The sequence below is a fragment of the Asterias amurensis genome, chromosome 4, assembly GCF_032118995.1.
Source record: "Asterias amurensis chromosome 4, ASM3211899v1".
Taxonomy (NCBI): domain Eukaryota; kingdom Metazoa; phylum Echinodermata; class Asteroidea; order Forcipulatida; family Asteriidae; genus Asterias; species Asterias amurensis.
Window position 1 is genome coordinate 21,505,159 of NC_092651.1, and position 21,887 is coordinate 21,527,045.

A 21,887-nucleotide genomic window follows, 5' to 3' on the forward strand; every position below is an offset into this window, starting at 1 on the left:
AACCGTTTCCCAAAAGAAGAGCACGTGCAAAAGTGAATCTGTAAACATCGTCCGTGAAACGCGTGCTTCAAAACCACACACACGCATATTGCGTATTACAAAAAAATGGCGACAGTTTAGTCATACAGAAAGCAAAAGCTGTCAGCATTTAGTTAATTTGCTCACCCTTTTCGTTGCTACGTGATTATTGTTTTCTGCATATTTTAATTTGTGGGCAACCCAACATAGGGCAGTCACATGAGGTCCTTTTGTTGGGTAATTTACTTGTCACAATGCGTCGGTTCCAGAGAATTATTGAGCCGATAGACGACTATTTGTCTTCAGTTGGTTTGTACAGAAAAGTCACCGCGAAGGATGGCTCCTGCCTTTTCCGTGCAGTTGCAGAACAGGTGAGAAATATTTTGCATACGTCTAGGTCGGAAACGTGATAAGTATTTGGTATTTTAAATTGTGCTTGTGTTTGTATATGAACATAAGTATTCAAAAGTCAGTATAATTGAAACTGGCAACAACCGTGAATGTATGGATGGAATGGAGAAGTCTAGAAAAAGTTGAAGAACTGGAATTTGGGGGAGGGAGGAAGGGGCGGGGCTTCTTGGTAGTGGATGGTCTGAGTCTGGGCTGGGACAGTGTGGCAAGTACACAGATCCCTGCCTCATTTGTTTGGGTGTGGAGGAATTGACCTGGGAAAAATTTCCGTATGGCGCCATCACTTTTCCATTCCATATGAAATAATATAGTATCTAATTTACCTCAAAAACGAGATATCCCTTTTTGAAAAAATGAGTGAAAAGGTCACAGTTGGTGGCGCCATACGGAAAGTTATCCATTGGCCTGCCCTCCTAAACAGATTCTATGACAATATTTCTGTTCAATAATTGGGGTAACTTTCCGTATCACGCCACCACTTTTTCACTAATTTTTACAAAAAGGGATATCTCATTGAGTCGAGGTAGATACTATAATTATATTATTTAATTTCGAATGAAAAAGTGGTGGCGCCATACGGAAACTTTTCCAATAATTATAAATATATAATATTTTATGATGTAATTTTGCCTATATATGTCAACTTAAATTGAATGTTTTTAATAAATCATTAGTAGTGTAACTAATAATAATAATAATAATTTTTTACTTATTTATGTGTTATTTTGCTTGGACTTGGTTGGTTTGTATCTTTCAGAATATTGAAAAAGTTTCCGTATCCTGCCACCTCTTATTTCTTCGTAGTATGAAACAAAATAGTATCTAATTTACCTAAATGGGATACATTTTTTTTTTTTTAAATGGGTTAAGGTGGTGGCAGGATAAAAAAGTTGTAAATATAAAAATACTACCCACAAAGACAAGTGTTTCATGTCACATGCTTTGTATTTACCATCCCCTCCCTGCTGATTTTAGGATAGGCTTTGGTAAAATTGAGGGGGGAGGGGTGTTGAATTTCACAGGGACAAAATTTATTGAATGACTTGGTCCATCAACATAAGTAAAGTCAACTAATTTTGTTTGTCTCAGGCTCTGATAAGCTTTGACATACATTTATTTTGTCATAAAAAATATCTCCTAAAATCTAAATTAATGCCATTTTTAAGTTAGAGTTGAATAATGTCAACTACTTCTTAACATTCTAAACAAGTTACAACTTTAATTTAAATTCCTCAGACTAGGGACAGTTGCTATGTGAAATGGTTCCTTCAAGGCAAGTTTTTGCAAATTTACAAATTTTATGTAGAGGCGATGACGAGATGTTGCGACACAATGGTCATTGGCTTTGCCAATGTTTGTTTTGCTATACTGTAATTTGAGCGGTCACTTGTGACCAATTAAGTCATTGTACCAGACATTATTAAAATAATCTGCCATTGGCTTAGGCTTAACCGAAATATGGACTTTGACTACATTTGCTAAGGTTATTGCTAAGGACATCCTATACTTCCATGAGTCGGTCCAGCTCTATCCAAATTAGTGGCTATGGCTACAACTGTTGCTAAGGGTGTTGTTAATGACGCCCTATACTTCAATGCGATGGTTCAGCCCTATCCACTTAGTGTTTTGTTTAGGATGCTTATACTTCAGAGCATGTTGACACAGGGTCCAGCCATAGCCATATAGCTGTAGCCGCCAATTCAGACACGGCCTTAATTGTGTAATATTTTATCTTTCTACCTTTTAAGGTGTTCCACACTCAAGCTCTTCACTTCAAAGTGCGAGAAGCCTGTATCCAGTACATGGAAAACAACAAAGATCGCTTTGCTCCGGTAAGCCTGAAGAGTCAATCAACTGAAGAGGGCAATGAACTACATTGGTCGAGATAGCAATGCTCTTCAATGTATGGGTGTTGAAAGCGTGTTACCGATAACTTCAGTCAAAATGGCGCAAAGTCTGAGTTCATATTGTGTCTTCCAATGACAATTTAGGATTTTTTGAAGTGACTGTGATGGGAGTCAAACCTCTCCTACAGTTCAAGAAACAAAATAGTTCATCTAAACTTGTTTGGAAAAGTATACCTTGATCGGTCCCTCAGAATTTTCTTTGGTGGCAGTACTAGTTGGTATCAAGTTGCTGGGGTCCAGTGATTAGACTGTAGGACTTGCAATCCCAAGGTTGTGGGTTCGGATCCTACCAAGCTAACCACTGATTTCACAATGACTACTACAAGTCTTGTTGTCTACTTACTGAATGACAATATTTTTACTGTTATATACTCAAAATCATAGACGTTAAGCCAATGTTTGTATGAGAGAGATTACGAGTCTTACGAGTTACCACCGGATTGCTTCTAGCATAACAATTCATGAACTCAGATTTCTCCATTTGGATGGTTATGATTCTTTTAATTCCAGTTTGTTGAGGGACCTTTTGATCATCACCTCTACAAGCTGAAAAACCCAAAGGTAAAAATGATTCATTACATTATGGTGATTGACAGCAGGAGTGGCATACCTGACCAGGGCATGAAATTTTCTTCCTTGATAAGAACAGGATTACCATTCAAATTTCCACGTGATTTTCAGGCTAAAGCAAACAAAAGCTGGATACCAGTAACAAGCAATTTCATAGCAGCTCTATGAAATTGGGCCCTGGCCAGCTACGGGTCCGTTATTCTGACTCTTGCATCAAAACCAACTTGACCTGCATTCATTTCCTCCTCTGTGCCTTGACTCACTTACTCCTTAACACTGATACACACCAAATACTACACAAATGTATAGGAACATTTAGGGTCAAGAAAATACTTAGGTCTGCTTGATCCTACTTGGTTAAAGGCAATGGACATGTATGACAATTGTCAAAGACCAGGATTTTTCGCCAGTGTGTCCCAACATATGCATGAAATAACAGATCTGTTAAAAATTGGTCTCAATCGGTCATCAAAGTTGCAAGAAAATACATGTGAAACAAGCAGAAACATAAACTTAAAACGCTGTTATATTTTCATCTGTTCTAACTTCTCTCTTTCTTTTTGTAGGAATGGGCTGGTCAAGTTGAGATAAGTGCCTTGTCTCTTATGTACAAGTAAGTCTAGATAAAAACTTTTTACTTTCATTTGATTATTGTATATGCTCATGTTGTAATGTTGTAACTTTTAACTGATGTCATGCCATTAATTTTTTTTTTTTTGCATTTATACAATAGGACCTTTTGGTTGGTAACAGCTAATGTATTTTCATAGTTTTTATCTTTTTATCTTGCTTTGTATTGTACACAGCGCTTTGATTCCGATTTTGCTGCAGTACTGCGCTTTATTAGTTTCTTTATTATTATTAATTTTATTAGGGTTGCACTTTGATGGCTAAGCCATTATTTATAAATGCCTAAAGACAATCTTAATCATTCATTGCTAATTCTTAACAAGTGAGTATTTTATGTTAACTGTCTTGGCAACATTTTTTGTCCTTAGGAGAGACTTCCATGTATATCAGGAACCTGGAATGGGTGCTTTCAACGTGACCCAGAATGGTTTCCCAGACAAGGTTAGAATTACCATTTTGCGTCAAATAATGTTTGCTAAATTTATGGATTTTTTCTGAGAGTTCCTTGTGTAGTGATGACCACCAACTCTACCAACGCCATCCTAGAAAAATCACTCAATCCTGTTCTCATTGCTATTTGAGTCCTCCCCAAACAAAATCCACAGGCGAACAATTAGTCTTGATTTCAAGACGCTCCAGTTGTGTAATCAATAATGAATACATGTCATGAAAGAATTTATTCAGTGGTAGAGGATGCTAACAATTCTGTTACCTTTGTATATCGCCTTGTGGTGGCAAGTGGTTTGGCGGTAATGATAGTGGTTGGGGTTTTTTTCTGACTGCATGTATTCATGGCAACACAACTAGAATTTCTGGGAACCAATTTTAGCTTGTTATTCGATTCTGATTCAGATCTATGCATTCTAGAGCAGATGTTTTAAAGGGACTCTGTCGTCGAGACTATAGTCTGCTTGTGGCTGGACATGTGGAAACATGAACTATCCACCAGGTACTACATGTATGCACATTGACCATCACATCACAAACAAAAGCTTTAAAGGGCGCTGTCATTATTATCGCGCAGTGTGTGCAACAAGTGGGTAATTAGAAGCTGGTATGTTTTAATTTATTGTCATTATAAATGAAAAACAAAACGGTTATTTTATTTTTTATTAGGTTGTGTTGTGCTTCTCTCATGGCAACCACTATGACAGTGTCTTCTCAAGAAAGTTCCAAGAAAATGCAGCCATTACTCAAGGTAAACTCTTCACTTGGTTAAATCGTTTTGATTGACTGTGGAAGTCTTGCACATGCATTTGGGCATTATAATGCTTAACATCTTTATTTTGTTCCCACAACCTCCACCAGCGGTCATCTATGAGATTTTGTACAAGGATGTCTTCAAGCTTTCCAAGCAGGTGGATGAAGCAGTCGACATCTTAAGATGCTCCAATAAGAAACCCAGAAGAGACAGTAATTGTAGTGCTGAGGGATTGAAGGAAAGAGATGATAGAGAGTGCGGAATAGAAAGGGTATTTATAACAAAGATTTAGTTGAATTTGCGTTAATTATAAAAATAAAAATAAACTGCGTGGTTCATACTGTCTTCCATATTATCTATTCTTCAGTCCTTCTTATTGTTTCCGCAATACTTGTTTATCTTTTTGGTCATGTAGAGTGATAATGTGCACACTTTCATCAAGCACATGATTTCTCAGGTGGTGATATAGACCCCTTTTATGACTTCCATCTTTGATGTCAAACAATAGAAACAGACGCTCCAGTTGTGTAATCAATAATGAATACATGTCATGAAAGAATTTATTCGGTGGTAGAGGGTGCTAACAATTCTGTTACCTTTGTATATCGCACAACTCTCAGCCAATGATAGCTCTTTATTGACCTCTGTGAGGTGGCTGTTTTGAGGTGGCTGTTTTGGCGTACGACATCATATTCAGGGGGTCTATTAGCGATAGAAAATGAGCAAGGTGGTCACTGGAAGTGTAATAAGGGGTGTGTTTTCGTGGCAGTAACTAATAACTGTTTCGATCAATTGCCAGTGATCAACCAATGGCAAGTTCAACCGAAACAGTTATTGGTTCTGACGGGGAAAACGCGCCCAAAGGTGGGCAGCCTCCTGATTGAAGGTGCAAGAGGAATACTGAAGTTCATGAAGTAACTTTGAATTTTTGTTGTCGTTAGGATGGGAGAGATCGTTATGGGAGATTTCATGAAGAGAAGAGACGTCCTCCTCTACCCTACAGGGTCGCCAAGGCATTGGATCCAGAGATTTATCGGAATGTGGAATTTGATGCATGGAATGAGGAACGAAAGGGTGAGATTCCAGGCTCAAAGTTCTATTTTACGTTTTATTAAGAATGTGTCTGTGATAAATATAAAGACTTTCCATCAGAAAGGTTAACCTGTTGTACAGACACTTAGGTGCTGTGACAGTAACTAGTTGACAGGGAGTGATTTTTTCAAGATTTTCTCAAAATCTCCTTGAGCCTTTAAATTTTCTTGAAAAAGGTAAAGCAATCAACAATTGCAGGGCCCGAATTTGGGTGAAAATCCACCAGACTGAAGGGCTTGTAGCCTGATAGAAACCTGCCAATTTAAACATTACTGACATATTATTATTGATGGTTTTAAACAGAGCAACAGCATCAAGATTTCCTGTTAGCATCGGGAATGCAGTACGTACCTGGAGATAAGTGTCAGGTATGTTATATGACTTATAAAGGAAGTATATAAAGAACGTACAGATATTATGTAATGCCCTAAATTCCTGCATACAAGACGCAGTGAATCTGACTTAAAAAAAAAGTGTCTTATCTAACGGTGCAAAATGGCCAAGAAGCTATTGTTTTTATAGTGTATGGCAGGCAGTGGCGGGCATTACCCCTTCCCTCCCAGCGTATGGTTTGTTTGCTTGTTGATAATTGTGAAAAGCCTCTTAGTCAAGGTTGAATTGAACCCATTTCTAATGAAAGACAAATGTTGTTGATTGAGTATGTATTTCTAGATTTGGAGGACTGCATGAGTAAATTGCTTTGCTCTACATGAAATCAGATATACCACCATTATTATAGTGCAACAGTTGAGTAATGAGTTAACATTATTATTCACCCAATTCCCCTGACATTTTTTTTTCTTAAATTCAATTCAATTCTTTACCACAATATTCTTATATAGAAAGGTTTGCGGACGTATTTCCACCATGCAAAGTTTCAAATCTTACTTACACAATATTCTTGGTTGTTCCATTTTAAGGAGCCAGTTGTGCTAATGTGCAGCAAGCATTTCAAGCATTGGTACATGCATGCTTATGATATCGTTACATGCAATTTGTCTCCATTTTTTATTATGTAGAGTATATATATTCCTCTGAGTTTAGTTTTGGTTCCCTAAGCTCTCTGGGGGATGGCATATTTGAATAACCACCATCAAGTCCAATCCAACTTCATTATGAGTATGTTGTAGATTTCAATCTACTATTTATAGGGTTTACCTAAGGAACATAAGTACTTGGCACTCTTGGATGATCCTCCATTCCATCAATGGTCAACAAGGAGTGATATGGCCGAGCATCAAATTCAAGTTCTGGTGGTTTAAATCATCGGAGTGAGGTAACTAGGAGGGCAGAGATGGTTCTAGTGAAGTAGCTTAGTGCACCAGACATTTGTCAGTACAAGCTGGATGCTCCCAAGGGAGCTGAGTGGGTTAAGGAATGAAATAAATAGCCCAGTGACAAGGGGTAATAATGTTGAAGAGCTATGAGCATCATTAAGTGATGGACCGGAGCGCTTTATAAGAAGCCACTGATATTAACAAACCATTTATGATTTTTGTGTTTTCTAAGGTGTTTCTTGATGATCCAAAGAAGATGTACAATGCTCACATCCAAGACGTGCAATCCTGCAACGGTCCTGTTACTGTTTTCATTGAAGACTTGGGCGAAAAGTAAGACCTTCGTTCTTAAATTTATAAAAAGAGATCTGTGACCACTAAACCGTTCTGGAAGTTCACCTAGCCACGACTTTCACTCTTCACAAAACATTTTAGATTTGCTTTTAAATGTGGAAGACCTCAAATTAAACAAAATTACAAATTACATTTTTACTCATGACTTACTTTGACTAAGCAAATTTGACGTCACAGCCCTGTTTTCGCTGCAAATATTTGGCAAGAGTAGAGCACGGCAAATTCGCAGTCGCCGGAAGTATGAATCGGGCTTAACTCTTTCTGTTGAAGGTGTGTGTGCTTTGTCATTCATTATTCTCTTGACCACAATTCCGCACACTTTGAAGCACTTTTATAAGTCATGTTTTTGTTTTTCTTGACTTTTGGTTTTTGCTTTCAAAAGACACACCATTCCGATGAAGAATCTCCGACCGACTGATCCAAGTCATCGACCCTGGAGCCCTCTTAGTGGCAGACACTACAAGAATCTGACTGGCTACTATCATAAGTTCACAAACGGAGTGGCAAGTGATTCAGGTTGGTCATGACGTCATTTTGTGTATTTTAGCCACCTTTTCTTAAAGGTTTGCAGTAAAACGGTTTCAAATAAGTATTTTTTTAGTATTTATGAATCATTTTAAAATGCTTTAATTGTAAAGTTATTTTAGCCACCTTTTGACTGCCAACCATGTTTTGTTTTTTGTTTTGTTATAAACCAAAGTAGTAGTAATAAGAAAGAAAATAATTTTGCATCGAGGATGTAGATTATAATTTGTTTTTTAACCTTTCACCTCTAGCCACCGGGCTAGCTCGGTGGTCTAGTGATATGACATCTGCTCTAGCAATACAAAGTTCTCCGACTTGAACCTTACTCGAGTGATATATCTTTGGATTTATTTCCACAGAGTTCTGGAAAGTTCTGAGTATGCAGTGCTTAATACACAGTGGTGTAAGGGTAAAAACCAAATTATAATAAGAGAGAAGTTGAGACCTTCCAGGCTTTCTGAGTTCCTGAAAGGCAGGGTATACTTCTGGTACTTGTCAAAGACCAGTATCATCACTTGGTGTATCCCAATATATGCTGAGCTGAATTTGTCATCAAAGTTGCACAAAATTTTGTGCGTTCAGATGCCTGAGAAGGGCTTCATTAGTTCAACGATGTCGTTTCTGACAATGTTTTATAATATCAACATATCATAACCAAGTACGTTTTTAAGGTCATTAATTTTTGGAGTAATAGCCAAATGTCCCCTCTCCCTTAAGATATTCTTCTTGGTTTTTAAAACTTAACATCCATTTTGTATTCTGAATCTAGAAGTATATAGGATGAAAGCCAAGGCCATGAGGAAAGTTGGTCCGATGATGAGTCAGCCGCCAAATGTTCCCTTCAACTCTCACTATTCCTCTCCATCCCCTCCAAACAACTCTCAAGGTTTCGACCACGGTCAACCACACCAGCATCCGCCATTCATCCGCCCCTTGATGCAACACGACAAACAGAGTCCAAGATCAACTTCTCCCTATCAGTAAGTCAATCAAGTAGAAGTAAAGTCTGTCCCGAGCCAATATGGCTCACCGGGCTGGTGTTTATATCTGGTTTCATTACCTTAATCCGCAGGTCGCAGGTTCACATTCCGCTTTAGTCAATTTTCTTTGTTCTATTCAGAATTTCTTGTAATTCGCAGTAGAGTATATTAATATAGGTCACTATATAAATGGGTCACTATATTAGAAAATCCATATTATTTCAAAACATTTTGGATAATAACTTATCCTGTACTTTTAGGCCTGAAGTTTCGTCTTCAAATTTTCATTTCGCTGAGGGCACTTTTATTTTATACATTTTTAAAAAGGCCCCAAGGTCAAGACCAGGGTAACGAAGGCAATTGCCTCGGTGTAATTTCTGTAACCTAACGAAGCAATTCAAATTAATTTTAACCTTTCCTCCCCCCCCCCCCTGAAACTATTTTTTTTCAGGAAAGGTAAAGGAAATGGTCGCTGTAATCACACGATGCACAACTCCTATCCAAATAGTATGGTTCAAGAAGAGTATGATGAGAAGAGAGCATTAGAAGAATCTCTTGCTCTCTTTGAACTTCAAGAGAGAGACTCCAACTCATTTCCTGCTCTTCCGGTAAGTCTGGAAGATGTTCCTTTCTGTCAGTAGGGGCTGATTTCATGTATTGTTTTGTTAACATTGTCTCTCCGTATTGAACATCTCTTTAGATTGATTTGGCGCATTACAAATGTCTATTTTTATGATTGTTATTATGAGGCCTTTTTCTCTCTGGTTGTTTTCAGGGACATCAGTCTGGTCGCATCAACTTGGCAAGTCCAGTTAACCTGTGGGATAAATTCAGAAAGGAAGGCAGGAAAAGTGTCTCTCCCATCCAGAGAATGAACACACCGTCTCCCGTTGCCATGTTTGATGGTAAGGAGTTATCTTTTGAAGTTTTTATTTATTTAATCGCCCTCTCCATCCAGACTCCATAAGCCTTTTTGAGGTATGGCGGGTGTGATACGCCTGATGCCACGCTCACCATGTTGGTGGTCATTAGGTTTCTGTGTAAACGTCGCCTAAAGCGTCGCCTATAATGCCCACTTCACTAAATAGCATACGTTCTATTTCTATGGTCAATACGCACAAATGTACCACAACTTTACAGTGTTGTTGCATTGTGTCCGCCATACCTCAAAAAGGCTTATTCCCTTGAAGATGTTTTACAAAAACCCTGATGAAATATCAGCTTGGTGTGTGAATCTTGTGTTTTGTGGACTTTTCACATCGCCTTTAAGTTTGAACTGTCAATTACTTTGACCTTGGAGAAGAATTTATCCAGCAACTGGATCCGTTCATGTGATTTGGGTATTCAGAACATACAGCATGAGTTTTCCCTATGTTTTTTTTTCCCTCCCACGTCTAAAACTGCAAAAAAAGGTTACAAATGGTTGTTCATGTTCTCTCATGTTGACCGTAGCAGAGTTTTACTTATGAAGGAAGGCTTTGAAAAACTCAAAGATTAACCATTTCTTTTAAAATTATTTCAATAATAATACTAATAAATAATGCTTAGAAAGCATCAATGGATCCCAAGCCTCTGTACGAAATTAAAATAGTAACAAACAACAGGCAGAAATAATCAAAGAGCATTTTGTTATTGGTCTTTTCTTTTTTAAAGGAAGAGGAAATTTTGGAGGTGAGAACATCCAGGGAAGATTTCAAGACATGTCTCTTCATGATAATGGTAATAATATGAATGTATGAATCACAAGAAAGTTGCGGGCTCGATATTTTTTCAACTAAAGTCGGATTTCCGATTTTTTTTTCCCTCAGAAAAATTTGGAAAATGGTGATAACATAGCTTGAAAAATCCATTGAACCATCAGAAAAAAATAAGAAAAATGGTGATTAAATAACCTAAACAAATGGTGAAATCATACAGGAACAAGTTTTGGTCAGCCCTTGCGCTTAAACAAATGTTGTACTACTATTTTTCAAGGACCAAATGCCATGCCTGAAGTTGGTATTTAAAAGTCATGTTGAGTCATTATTTAAGAGCAATGCTATGCAAACTTTCTTCTTTTTGATGTGTCATGGCTGAGCCTTTTTGCACGAGTACCAGTCCTTGGTACAATTTCATAAAGCTGCTTAAGCACAAACAGTAGCCAAGCACAGCAAAATTATGTTTACAGGCAAAACAACCATATCACATGTACAATTTGTGACTGGTTTCCTGCTCATTTCTGCTGAGTTGAGCGGTATTTTCTGCTTAAGCAGCTCTATGAAATCCACCCCCTTATCTTGATACTTGTGTCCTTATTTAGCAAGACTCCCTTCCCTCCTAGTAGATGCATGATTCAGTCTCCCAACATCAAGGATGTTTGTAATAGATGTTAAATTTGCATCGGGGATAAAGAATATTGATTTTGTTTATTTTACCCATACACCGATGTGTGTTAGCACTGTATACTCAGTACTTTCCCGAGTCCTGTGAAAAAATATCACAGGCATGTTACTCGGGTGGGATTCAAACCCACGACCCTTGCAATTCTAGAGCAGTGTCTTACCAACTAGACTACCGAGGCAGTTCGAATCCTATGTTTTGGCAGCGGGTACCGCAACGATATAATAGATGTTAAATTTGCATCGGGTTAAAGAATATTTATTTTGGTTTTTTACCCATACACCGATGTGTGTTAGCACTGTAAACTCAGTACTTTCCCGAGTCCTGTGAAAAAATATCACAGGCATGTTACTCGGGTGGGATTTGAAGGATGTTTGTGTTTTTCATTTATAAGTGATTCAGGAATTGGCAATTATTCAAGTTGTATCATCAATGTTTTGGCAAGACTGTTTCCAACTTGCAAGATCCGATCATGAAAAGAAGAAATATGATTCATGTATGTATTCCTCAGAGATATCGCTTGTGAAATTCTGGAAACTTCTTGAAATTGTTGTGTTTTATTTTTCCCTCAGGAAGAGGTGATGGGCAAGGCGCACCTAATTCAGGAAGGGTATGTCATCATTCATCAATATCTTATTTTCACATAAATAATACGGCTTTTTATTGTTTGTTCAGCTGATTTGCCCAGCCACTGTCACTTTCTAAGTAAAGTTGTCAAGCATAACTGCCTTGTCAGAACTGAGAAGTCTCCCAAATTCAAAGAATTTCCTCCGCGGTATTAGCAGGGTAGTAGAATGTAAAGCAAGACAAGTTCTCAAAAGAACATAATCTACCTGGCAAGTAGATACACATAGTGTTACTGCAAACCAAATATATATTCGCAACTGCCTTGCTAAAGATAAGGGAGGCATATCTAGAGAGCGTTATAGATGATGCAGTGATTCTCTAACAGCCTTACTTATAAGTGATAATGGCTGGGAAGAGTGGGTGTTCTATGGTCTGTAAAATAACCTATTTGCCCAGACACCATCACTTGTTGGGCTGTCAAGCATTTTGTCTTTCTCTCCTCAAGCACCATGAGCGCCTTCTTTAGGCGGATACCGGCGCTCCACTAAGTGTTCTTTATTATTATTATATTATTATTACCATCTCATGCTCACTATACTATATAGCTCATGATACTATCATGCTGTTTGAAACTTCAAGACCACACCGGCTCTTTTCAGAATGAACACTCCACCAAAAAAAGATTTACACACGGTTGTACCTGTTTACTGTTACTGCAAGTTTACTAGTCATAGTTACTTTGTATAACATTTCATTTGTTCCTTTCTTCAGAATCATTTCAGCAGGGACAACTTCCACACCAATCAGCAACGGGAGAACACAGCTACCCCCCATGACTACTCCCCTAACGCTCCAAAGTGGCATTCTTCCAACTCCACTCTAAGCACCAGTGGGAGTAATGCCTGCCACTCGGCCGGTAACACCCCATCCCCGCCATCGGTTCCCATGATGCCTGGCTACAATGCAGGAGTGCCTATTGGGATACCACTCTACCCGATGGTCATTCCATGTTAGTATCAGGAAGGATCTTGGGTTTGTTGGGCCATATTCAAATTAGCGACTATGACTGTTGCTAAGGGTGTTGCTAAGGAAGTTCTACACTTCCACACACGATGACGCAGAAATCTAGCTGTAGCTGTAGCTGATGCAACCAATTCAAACATTGTCTCACCCATACACCAATCTGTATTAAGCACTGGAAACTAAGAACTTTCCTGAGTCCTGTGAAAAAAAAAAAATCCACTGGCATACTTGGGTTTGAATCCTGTAATGAAGCCCATTTGAATTTCATTGAATTTAGGTTCAGCTTTCAGTATCAGTTAGGGTTTAATTTTTGTATTAGTTGTTGGTTTTAACTTGCTACAAATAAACAGAAAAGTTGATTGATACATGAAATTATTTCTTAGAAAGATCAGTGCCACAATCACTTTTCTATCCACAAAAAACTTGTGTTTACAGCAGATTGTCTAGTTTGATACAAAATTGTTAGTTTGTGCCAATCACCAAAGTTATTTATATTTTGTGTTTTTGTTGTTATAAATCTTTTCAGTGACTGATAATTTGACTGGACCTGTCAATGCTTCTGCCACAGCCTCCAGAGACCCAAATGGCTACGATCTTCCTTTATCAGGTATTGATCCAAACTGATCTTCCTTTATCAGGTATTGATCCAAACTGATCTTCCTTTATCAGGTATTGATCCAAACTGATCTTCCTTTATCAGGTATTGATCCAAACTGATCTTCCTTTATCAGGTATTGATCCAAAATTATCTTCCTTTTATCAGGTATTGATTCAAACTGATCTTCCTTTATCGGGTATTGATCCAAACTGATCTCCCTTTATCAGGTATTGATCCAAACTGCTCTTTATAAAGTAGAACTTGACATTGATGAAGCAACAGAAAATTTATTTATTGATTTATTGAGACAGGGTAGCCTTATCGGTATTACAACTGGTTTTCCTAAGGGCCCTGTGTACAAACAGTAAAAGTGAAATGGCCGAGCGGTTTAGAGTATCAAATTCAAGTTCTGGTGGTTTAGTCCTCTGGGTGTTGGTTCGAATCCAAGCCATGATATTTGTGTCCTTGAGCAAGACACTTCATTAAAATTGTTTCTCTTCACCCATAAAAGGGTAATGCAAGGGTAGAGGTTGATATTGTCTTCGAAAATCCTTTGGAACGCCACGGCATCTGAACAAGATTGCAGGAATGTATTGGCCTGATGACCAGGGCACTAATGTAAAGTGCATTGATACATTCCTGTAAAGAGCACTATAAGAACTAGTTATTATTATTATTATTAATATTAATAGTATTGCTTCAATGGAAGAAATCTGATATCTAAAGAAGATTTAAATGTTTACTGAGTTGACTTTTGGGTAGAATAAAAGTTTTTAGTCAAAGCTTTCAAACTGATTTTCAAACTGATTTTCATTTTGATTCTTTTCTTACAGATGTATCTACTATGCGCTACTATTACAACCTTGGGATTGAGGTAAGGATTTTCAACAAAACTGGTCAAAGTCTCGGTAACATTTCATTTAAGTTTAACTCAATTCAATGTTACTTTTATTTCTGCACTCACAATAAGAAAAGGCAAAGAACCATTTGGACATTTTTAGTTTTACAATACAAGCAAAGAGTAATTAGAACCAATGAAAATGGTTTGGTAACTACTCAAGAAAATTGTTAGCATAAAAACTTACTTGGTAACGAGAAACGAAGAGCTGATAATAGTATAAAACATTGTGAGAAACGGCTCCCTATGAAGAGCGCTTTTTTTTTTTTTAGAAAGAGGTAATTTCTTGCTTTAACAATAAAAGGTTAAGGTCTGAGGTCTTTGAATACATCAGCCTGCCACTTAGTGTACAAATTATTTAAATTATGGTTCTCCGTCGAAAAAATATTTCTCTCAAGTTCATTAGGCTGTGGTTCTTTACAAACTATCCTCTGTACAGTATCACCATCGCCTCTACCTCTTCCAAATACAACAGTGGCAACAACAGCAGCAGCAGCAGAGTCAGCAACAGCACCAGCAACAGCAGCTCCCTATGCAGCAGTCACCTGACCACCCTCCCTGCGCCATGGTGTCACAGACTCCGCACCAACAGCCAGCCCAACAGCATGTGATGCAGACTTCAGTCACCACACATTACTCCCCGGAGGGTCCTGTTTCTGTTGGTGGTAATGCTTCTGAGGAGGAGGTGGATGAAGGTATGCAACAGAGAGTATGCACCTCCAACGGTAAGCAGCTTACTAACTAACTCATCTTGCACTTAAAGGGCGGGTATACTTATTGAGTTTTTATGTGGCTTATTTTGTGTTTGTAGCCTAATTTGTTACCTATAAAGTAATAAGTTTTTCCCATGAAATGTGTTAGTCACATTCAGGCCAACACATAGGGTTGTGCACTAGGCAGATGCACAAACATGCTTCATTAGCCCCATACAAAAAGGCGCAATGGACCCTCCCCTGTTGATTCCCTTATGAGCTAAAATACAATTAATATATTTCAAGCCGCAGGTTTTAGTACAGGTAAACGAGAGTATAAAGAAATGTCTAAGACCGTCCCTGTACATATTCTGCAGCAAGATTTAATGTTTTAAATTTTTATTGTGGTGTTTCTGATTGTTTAAACTTTGCTAAAATTGACTGTTAGGTTGTCAACAAGATGTGGCTTTGATTTCCAATCAGCAGTCGACCTTATCTTCACCCTACCTGAAAAACAAAGGAACAGAACGACTGAATGGTGTTCAACAACAACAACAACAACAACAACAACAGCAACAACATCAGCAGCTGCCTTTGCCAATGAACGCTGTATATTTCACTTTCCCGCCACGCACCATTGCTTCAAGCCCTCACGACTCAACTTCAACTCTAGTTCAAGATCAACAATATGTCGATAGACAGATCTCAAGATCTGCTTCACAGCTGAGTTTAGAGGGCCAGCAGCAGCAGCAGCAACAGCAGCAGCAGCAGCAGCAGCAGCAGCAATGTGATTCTGATAATGTTGTTCTTTCTGCTGTTAATACCGATTCCGCAGTAGGTAACAGTGCGGCGAGATCTGCAATGACAACCCCCATGAGACTCAGCATGCCGCTGAGAATCCCCACACCACGGTCTGAAGAACACGGCGCCAACGCTCACATTGATAATCGGTCACCCTCTCCATTCCTTCCAGCTTGTCCTCCAGAGATCCGAGTCTCCAGTGCTGCCCGGAGTCTGGTCACCCCAACCCGGCGTAAATCTCCCTTTGATGTTGTTAGCCCGGGAGTATTTCCCATGTCACCCTTCCCAGTTGTTCAAAATACTAACGCTACTATTCACCTTCCTCGTTTGTCTCAAACAGGACCCACCCAGTCGTACTACATTGAGTCCCCCATCCACCAGCACATTGCACAGCAGCAGCAGCAGCAGCAGCAGCAGCAGCCAACACTGCAACCCCCACCAGCACCCGTAAACACCTTCTTCAACCCACACGCTAATCCAACGGGCATTCAAACTGAGCCTTACGCACATGTGAATTACCACCCAGCACCACCAGGTAACATTGGCACCTATCAGTACCCAGTGCAAGGTCAGTGGCAACCTGCATTTCCTTATGGTAGCCCAGTGAAGGTACCCACGGTAGCCTATGGGCAAAGCCCTCCTGTCACTTTCATTGCAAACACTGCACCGGCCTCAGCGCCAGCACTTTACATACCTGCAACCCACTAAAGATTATTTAAATTCATGTGTACCTTCCTCCATGGTTTTGGCAGTCTCTTTGAGAATTATTGTAATAACTTTGTGTATAAGAACTAATGTTACTTCTCACAAGAACACTCTTTTAGGTTTCACCGGAACTTTTAAAACTTCCCAAGTAATAACAGCGTTGATAAATATCAGACTTTTATCTGAGTTCAGACTTTTTATGTCTGTTTGATGAAAAAATGAGTTGTTATTTTCTCAGATAATAATAAATTTTACTCTTTGTCTAATTCTCTCGTGCTGAGCTGACCGTAACTTTAACTCCATTGTTAAAGTGCAGCCATCTTGTTGTGTCTTCCATAATTTGTAATATGACCATAGTTAGGCTTGGAGGAAATTTCATTCTATGCTATGCGAAATCACTTTGAAGCCATGTTTAAGTTGAAATATTTTCCTGTGACTGAGGCTGTTATCTTCAGAGGCAATAATGTAGTTATAAGAAGATGTATTGATCTAGCCATAGCTGTAGCCAAATCCACTGAGTCCAAATTAGCGACTATGGCTGAGCTGTATTCTTCAAAGGCAATAATGAAGTAGAGGAAGATACTGTGGTCTAGCCATAGCTGTAGCCAAAGCCGCTGAGCTCAAATTGGTGGCTGAGGCTGTTATCTTCAGAGGCAATAATGTAGTATAAGAAGATGCAGTGATCTAGTCATAGCTGTAGCCAAAGCTACTCAGCCTATGGCCATGTCCAAATTACCGGCTATGGCTGAGGCTGTTTTCTTCAGAAGCAACGTAGATATAAGAAGATGCAGTGATCTAGTCATAGCTGTAGCCAAAGCCACTCAGCCTATGGCCATGTCCAAATTACTGGCTATGGCTGAGGATGTTTTCTTCAGAGGCAATGTAGATATAAGAAGATAGAGTGATCTAGCCTTAGCTGTAGCCAAAGCCACCCTTCAAAGTCAGTGAGTACTTCTACGGCAAAATGTTACAGGCTTTTACTTTATGAAATCATATGCAAGGGATTGGTATAAATTACTTGAATGGATGTGAAGTTTTGTGATTTCTGTAAATGTGATAATATGGCAACAGAAGGTTCTTATGGGCTTACTAACTTTAATCTTTTTTTTTCCTTTCAATTATTGTGGTTGATGGTGTTGTATTAACAAGAAAAAATGTAACTTTATCTGTTACTCTGGTGTTTTAAAACAGATTTATAAAACTCCAAAGAAACGGGACAACATTCCTGAAATAAATTTGACCTTTTTTCAATGACATGCAAAACAAAATATACAAATTATTTTTCCTATATAATGTTCCAAAGAATGGAGAAGAGTCAGAAAAATATGCAAAAAGAAAAGAATTATTATATGACTACTTTATTTTGTATTAAATGATAATCTTGGCAGAGAGCCTCGATGATATAAAAGATAAAATTAATTTGCAATGAAAATAATATGAAGATTAACTAAATGTCTTGTGACTATAAGAAGAAAAAAGGTGCAAAAATTGCTTTGGTGTTTCTGATATTTTTTATACGGTACAGTAACGTGTTTGTAGTAAGATGGCTTTATTGATATCGGTTAAGAGTATATCTTGTTCTTGTGTTGATTTTGGAATCAATGGTCAGGGGAGGTACTCCTAGTCTTTTTTTGATTTTGTGATATGGATTACTGAAAATGTTTTGAATCAACGACAGCACTTAGTTTGGGTTGGGGGGGGGGGGTTCCCCCAGGTAATTGATTTGCCCCCTGCCACCATTTTGACAACCAAATTATTTCCCACCACCGTTTTAACCTGATGACTGAAAATAAATTTGACCCAAATCACACCCATAATAATGCAGAATGTTGGCGTTACCCCTAGCTCAAGATTAAAGCTGGTGTAAGTCTATTATCGTGGTAAGACAATCCTTTTTCCAGCAGTACAAAATTACATTTAAAATTAATGTTTGTCCCCCTTTATTTTTGATTCCCCCCCCCCCAAAAAAAAAGAAGGAATTTCTGTATACAACCCAAAACCACGTTTTGATTATATGATGTTTGGTTTAGAAAAAATACTGTATAAAGAACCTACCATAGATTATCTGTTTATGACAAATTTTAAATACGTGTCTTTGTCAGTGTTAATTTGGATTGATAATAAGTTAAGGATTAACTGTTTTTTTCTTAGTGAATGTTATAAGTTAAAGAAAAAAAGAAAAAGTAAAAAAACCTTAGTTGAGATAAGTGAAAATGAATGTTTGCAGCTTTTAAAAGGTTGTTGTTTCCAAGTTGAGTTTTACCTTCGTTGATGGTGTTGTATTGTTTTCTTAGTTCATTTTAAGTTCACAGATTTATTCCATTGGTTGAAATTGTTTGTTTAAAATATATTTTAGTGTTTATCTACTGAGGTAAAATACTGGATTCAGTGCCTTCGTTTAACTTAAATGCCAAATATTTACAGGGTAAAATATATTTCTAATTTTAAATACAGTATTCTATGCAAAAATGGTGATATTGAAATATTATAAAAAGTGTAAAAAAATACTCGAAGATACAAAAATTCTAAACCACTTATATTTTGAATTAGTAAATGCTTTGAGTGGGTTTTAGCTAATTTTGTAGAATAATTATTTGATTGTCCGGAGAATTGCTTCAAAAATTGAGAAGTGTGTTATAGAATACGTTATTGTTGAATTTTGAAATCAATTCTTACCTTCGCGCAGGTGCTTTTTAAGAGTGTTTCAATTGTGTTGTATAGTTTATTCCTCAAGTGATGTTTCAAATGTTACAAATGTTTTTAGTAATTTTAAGACAATTGTTATGGTATTTTTCAAAACAGATTTTTGCCCATTTTGAATCAGTTTGCAAAAGGTAATGTTTTCTATTTAAGTTTTAGTTTTGTCCTGCATTGAGGGCACCCTGCCGCGTTTGCAATTACTGGGACGGTGAAAAATCAAATCAAACAAATTTTATTGAGTATTCTTGAGCCATGTGATGCTCTTCTGGTTTTCCACAGATCTTAAAAACTTCAGAGTTTCCCTGTTTCTCACAAATCAATGTGGGACAAAACTAGAATCAATTGTTCCTTCCCTCCTCTGCAAAAAATTCAAATTTGTATTGTTTCGAAGAAGAAAATAATAATAATTAATGCCCATGTGAGGACTTCTAATTTAAATAAAACGCTCATTGTAGTTAACTTTATTCAAACTGATTGTATTTAATAATAATAATAATAAGTGTGTATGGCCTGGTTTTAAGAGGGTCGATATGTTATAAGTATGCGTTAGTATTTGTAGTTTTTGGGCTGTGTGCACCTGGTTTTGGTTTGTTTAAAAGTTGTTCATAAACAGTATTTGGTTTTTCATAGTTATGGCTTACCGTTTTCAGGCAAAACATATTTGTCTTTCAAACTAATTATCAGAAAAAGAAATCATAATTAATAATTAAAATTTAGTTTTGCATCAGTGATCATTTATAAGGTAATAAGATTTTGATATTGTAAAATGATCAGTCATAAATTATTTTTGGCTAAATCAGTGTAATCAGTGCCACCAAGAAAAAAAGTGGTTTTGTGAAAGTGTATTTTGAGATTTAAAAAGAAGAAGATAAAAAAGTTGATATATTTGTACCTTTCAGATGCCTTAATATAACTTATAAATTCATGGTTTAGGTTTCAAAGCTTTGCATGGTATTGAAAATTTATTTTGTTTACTATATTATTCAGCCATGTTGATACTAAAACAGTGATTATAGTTTTATTGTAAAACTCATCTGGAAATTTTATTTCCTGGGTTTTTAATTTAGAATGTTGCCAAATTTTGAAGTTTGAAATATTGTTTATTTACCTAACAAAGTTTGTTAGTATTTGTTATATTATGTAGTAGCATGTGTTGTTAAATGTACATATTTATATATATCAAACGTAAAAAAAGTTATTTTATTTTCAAGTACGGTAAAACAGTTTTTAAAAAAAAACAGTTAAAATTACCAATCCTTGTTCTAAGCTCAAGTTATCTTTGACATGGTATTTCTCCAGTTTTTTATAAAAACAAAACATCTTTTGCGTTGTATAGTTCTAATAGTAAGGGGCCATCCAAAGTTTTCAATTTTTGCACTGGGCACAAAGAGTATGAAGAGAGAGGAAGTGGGTCAGATATGTTGGTGACTTTTATAAGGTATTTAGCATGTTATTTAAATGAGGTTCACAAATTTTGACAGGAAGATGATGATAAGTTCTATCATTTGGGGGAGGAGGTTGGATTCTTCATCCATAGTGCTCTCTGCAAACCTGAAAATGCTGAAAAACTTTGGAAGGTCTCTTGATTGAATTGGATTATTTTATCTCTGTTGCCCCTCTGTTGCAATATTGCTATCTCTAGCCCTAATTTTGGCTGGTAACTTTATTCTGGCAAGCGTATTTTTGTTGTGCTAACCTACATTGTATTTTGTGCTTGAGCAGTTCTTTACAAAATTGGCTCATGTTATGAGACTTCTATTTATGTTAAGAGACTGCTATCTCTGTTAAAAAGATTGACCACTTCACCTGACTTAAGCAAAACAATCACCTTTTTAGTTGCACCATTTTGGGAATCATTGTCCCTTTGTGTTATATATTGGCGTTTAAGTGCTTACCATAGCTATTATGTGCAATTTGACTCCCTAAAGGGCAACTACGGCATCGTACATTAGCCGCATGTGACTTAGATGCAATGAGTCAATATCAGTTTAAAGCCCGGTTCATACTTCCTGCGAATGCATCAAACAATTTGAAATATTTCCAGTGAAAACCGAGTTGTGACATCAAAATTCGATTTGCACAAAGAATTCGCAGGAGGTATCATCTGGGCTTTACAGTAGCTTGTTTTAGGTTGATTTCAACTTTTATTTAGAAGATGCAAGTCAACCTTTGTAAGCAAATATTTTGTGCAATGTCAGACTGACTGCCACATTAGCTAAAAATATGTTCTTTATGTTGAAGATCCTATAGTAGCGAAGACTCGTAACTATTTATTCACCTTCTGTTTTCTGCAATTTTTTTTAACAATGATTTGATAAACGCGTTGAATAATGCCATTAAGCTTAGTATATGATTTTATATTTGTTCATTCCAAAGCATTATTTATTTGTGGATCCACTGTAGGGTGTGATTTCAAAACTTCCAAAGTTCTAACCAAAAAGATGTAGCGCATTAAAAATGTTGACATAATAAAATGTTCCTGCTCTTTATACACAGTGTTTAGCTTGTGTGGAGTTTTGTATTGTTATTGTCAAATTTATTGTGGTAGTTAAGATCAAT

At 37.2% G+C, this 21,887-nt stretch overlaps 1 protein-coding gene across 3 annotated transcripts; it reads left to right on the forward strand.

The window, feature by feature from the left end:
* The first annotated feature begins 88 nt into the window (after positions 1 to 88).
* On the forward strand, positions 89 to 21,817 carry LOC139936098 (UDP-N-acetylglucosamine transferase subunit ALG13-like). 3 transcript variants are annotated; one of them, XM_071930817.1, is made up of 21 exons: positions 89 to 389; positions 2,178 to 2,261; positions 2,847 to 2,897; positions 3,473 to 3,519; positions 3,905 to 3,977; positions 4,653 to 4,734; positions 4,845 to 5,008; positions 5,679 to 5,811; positions 6,133 to 6,197; positions 7,339 to 7,439; positions 7,843 to 7,976; positions 8,755 to 8,965; positions 9,417 to 9,573; positions 9,741 to 9,870; positions 10,619 to 10,684; positions 11,917 to 11,954; positions 12,683 to 12,920; positions 13,461 to 13,541; positions 14,366 to 14,406; positions 14,870 to 15,155; positions 15,571 to 21,817. In XM_071930817.1, the coding sequence occupies exons 1-21, from the start codon at positions 273 to 275 to the stop codon at positions 16,629 to 16,631; spliced, it is 3,360 nt and encodes a 1,119-aa protein (XP_071786918.1). In that variant the 5' UTR covers positions 89 to 272; the 3' UTR covers positions 16,632 to 21,817. The 3 variants fall into 3 exon arrangements, with proteins under 3 accessions (XP_071786918.1, XP_071786921.1, XP_071786920.1); XM_071930820.1 differs by having other exon boundaries at positions 16,264 to 21,817; XM_071930819.1 differs by having other exon boundaries at positions 14,906 to 15,155.
* The last annotated feature ends 70 nt before the right edge of the window (positions 21,818 to 21,887 follow it).

Bases quoted from the DNA above. Each gene is read 5' to 3' on its own strand.
- LOC139936098 (XM_071930817.1), top strand. From the start codon at position 273: ATGCGTCGGTTCCAGAGAATTATTGAGCCGATAGACGACTATTTGTCT. The intron at 6,198-7,338 runs GTATGTTATATG...GTGTTTTCTAAG, and splicing joins TACCTGGAGATAAGTGTCAG to GTGTTTCTTGATGATCCAAA. The intron at 9,871-10,618 runs GTAAGGAGTTAT...TCTTTTTTAAAG, and splicing joins TCCCGTTGCCATGTTTGATG to GAAGAGGAAATTTTGGAGGT.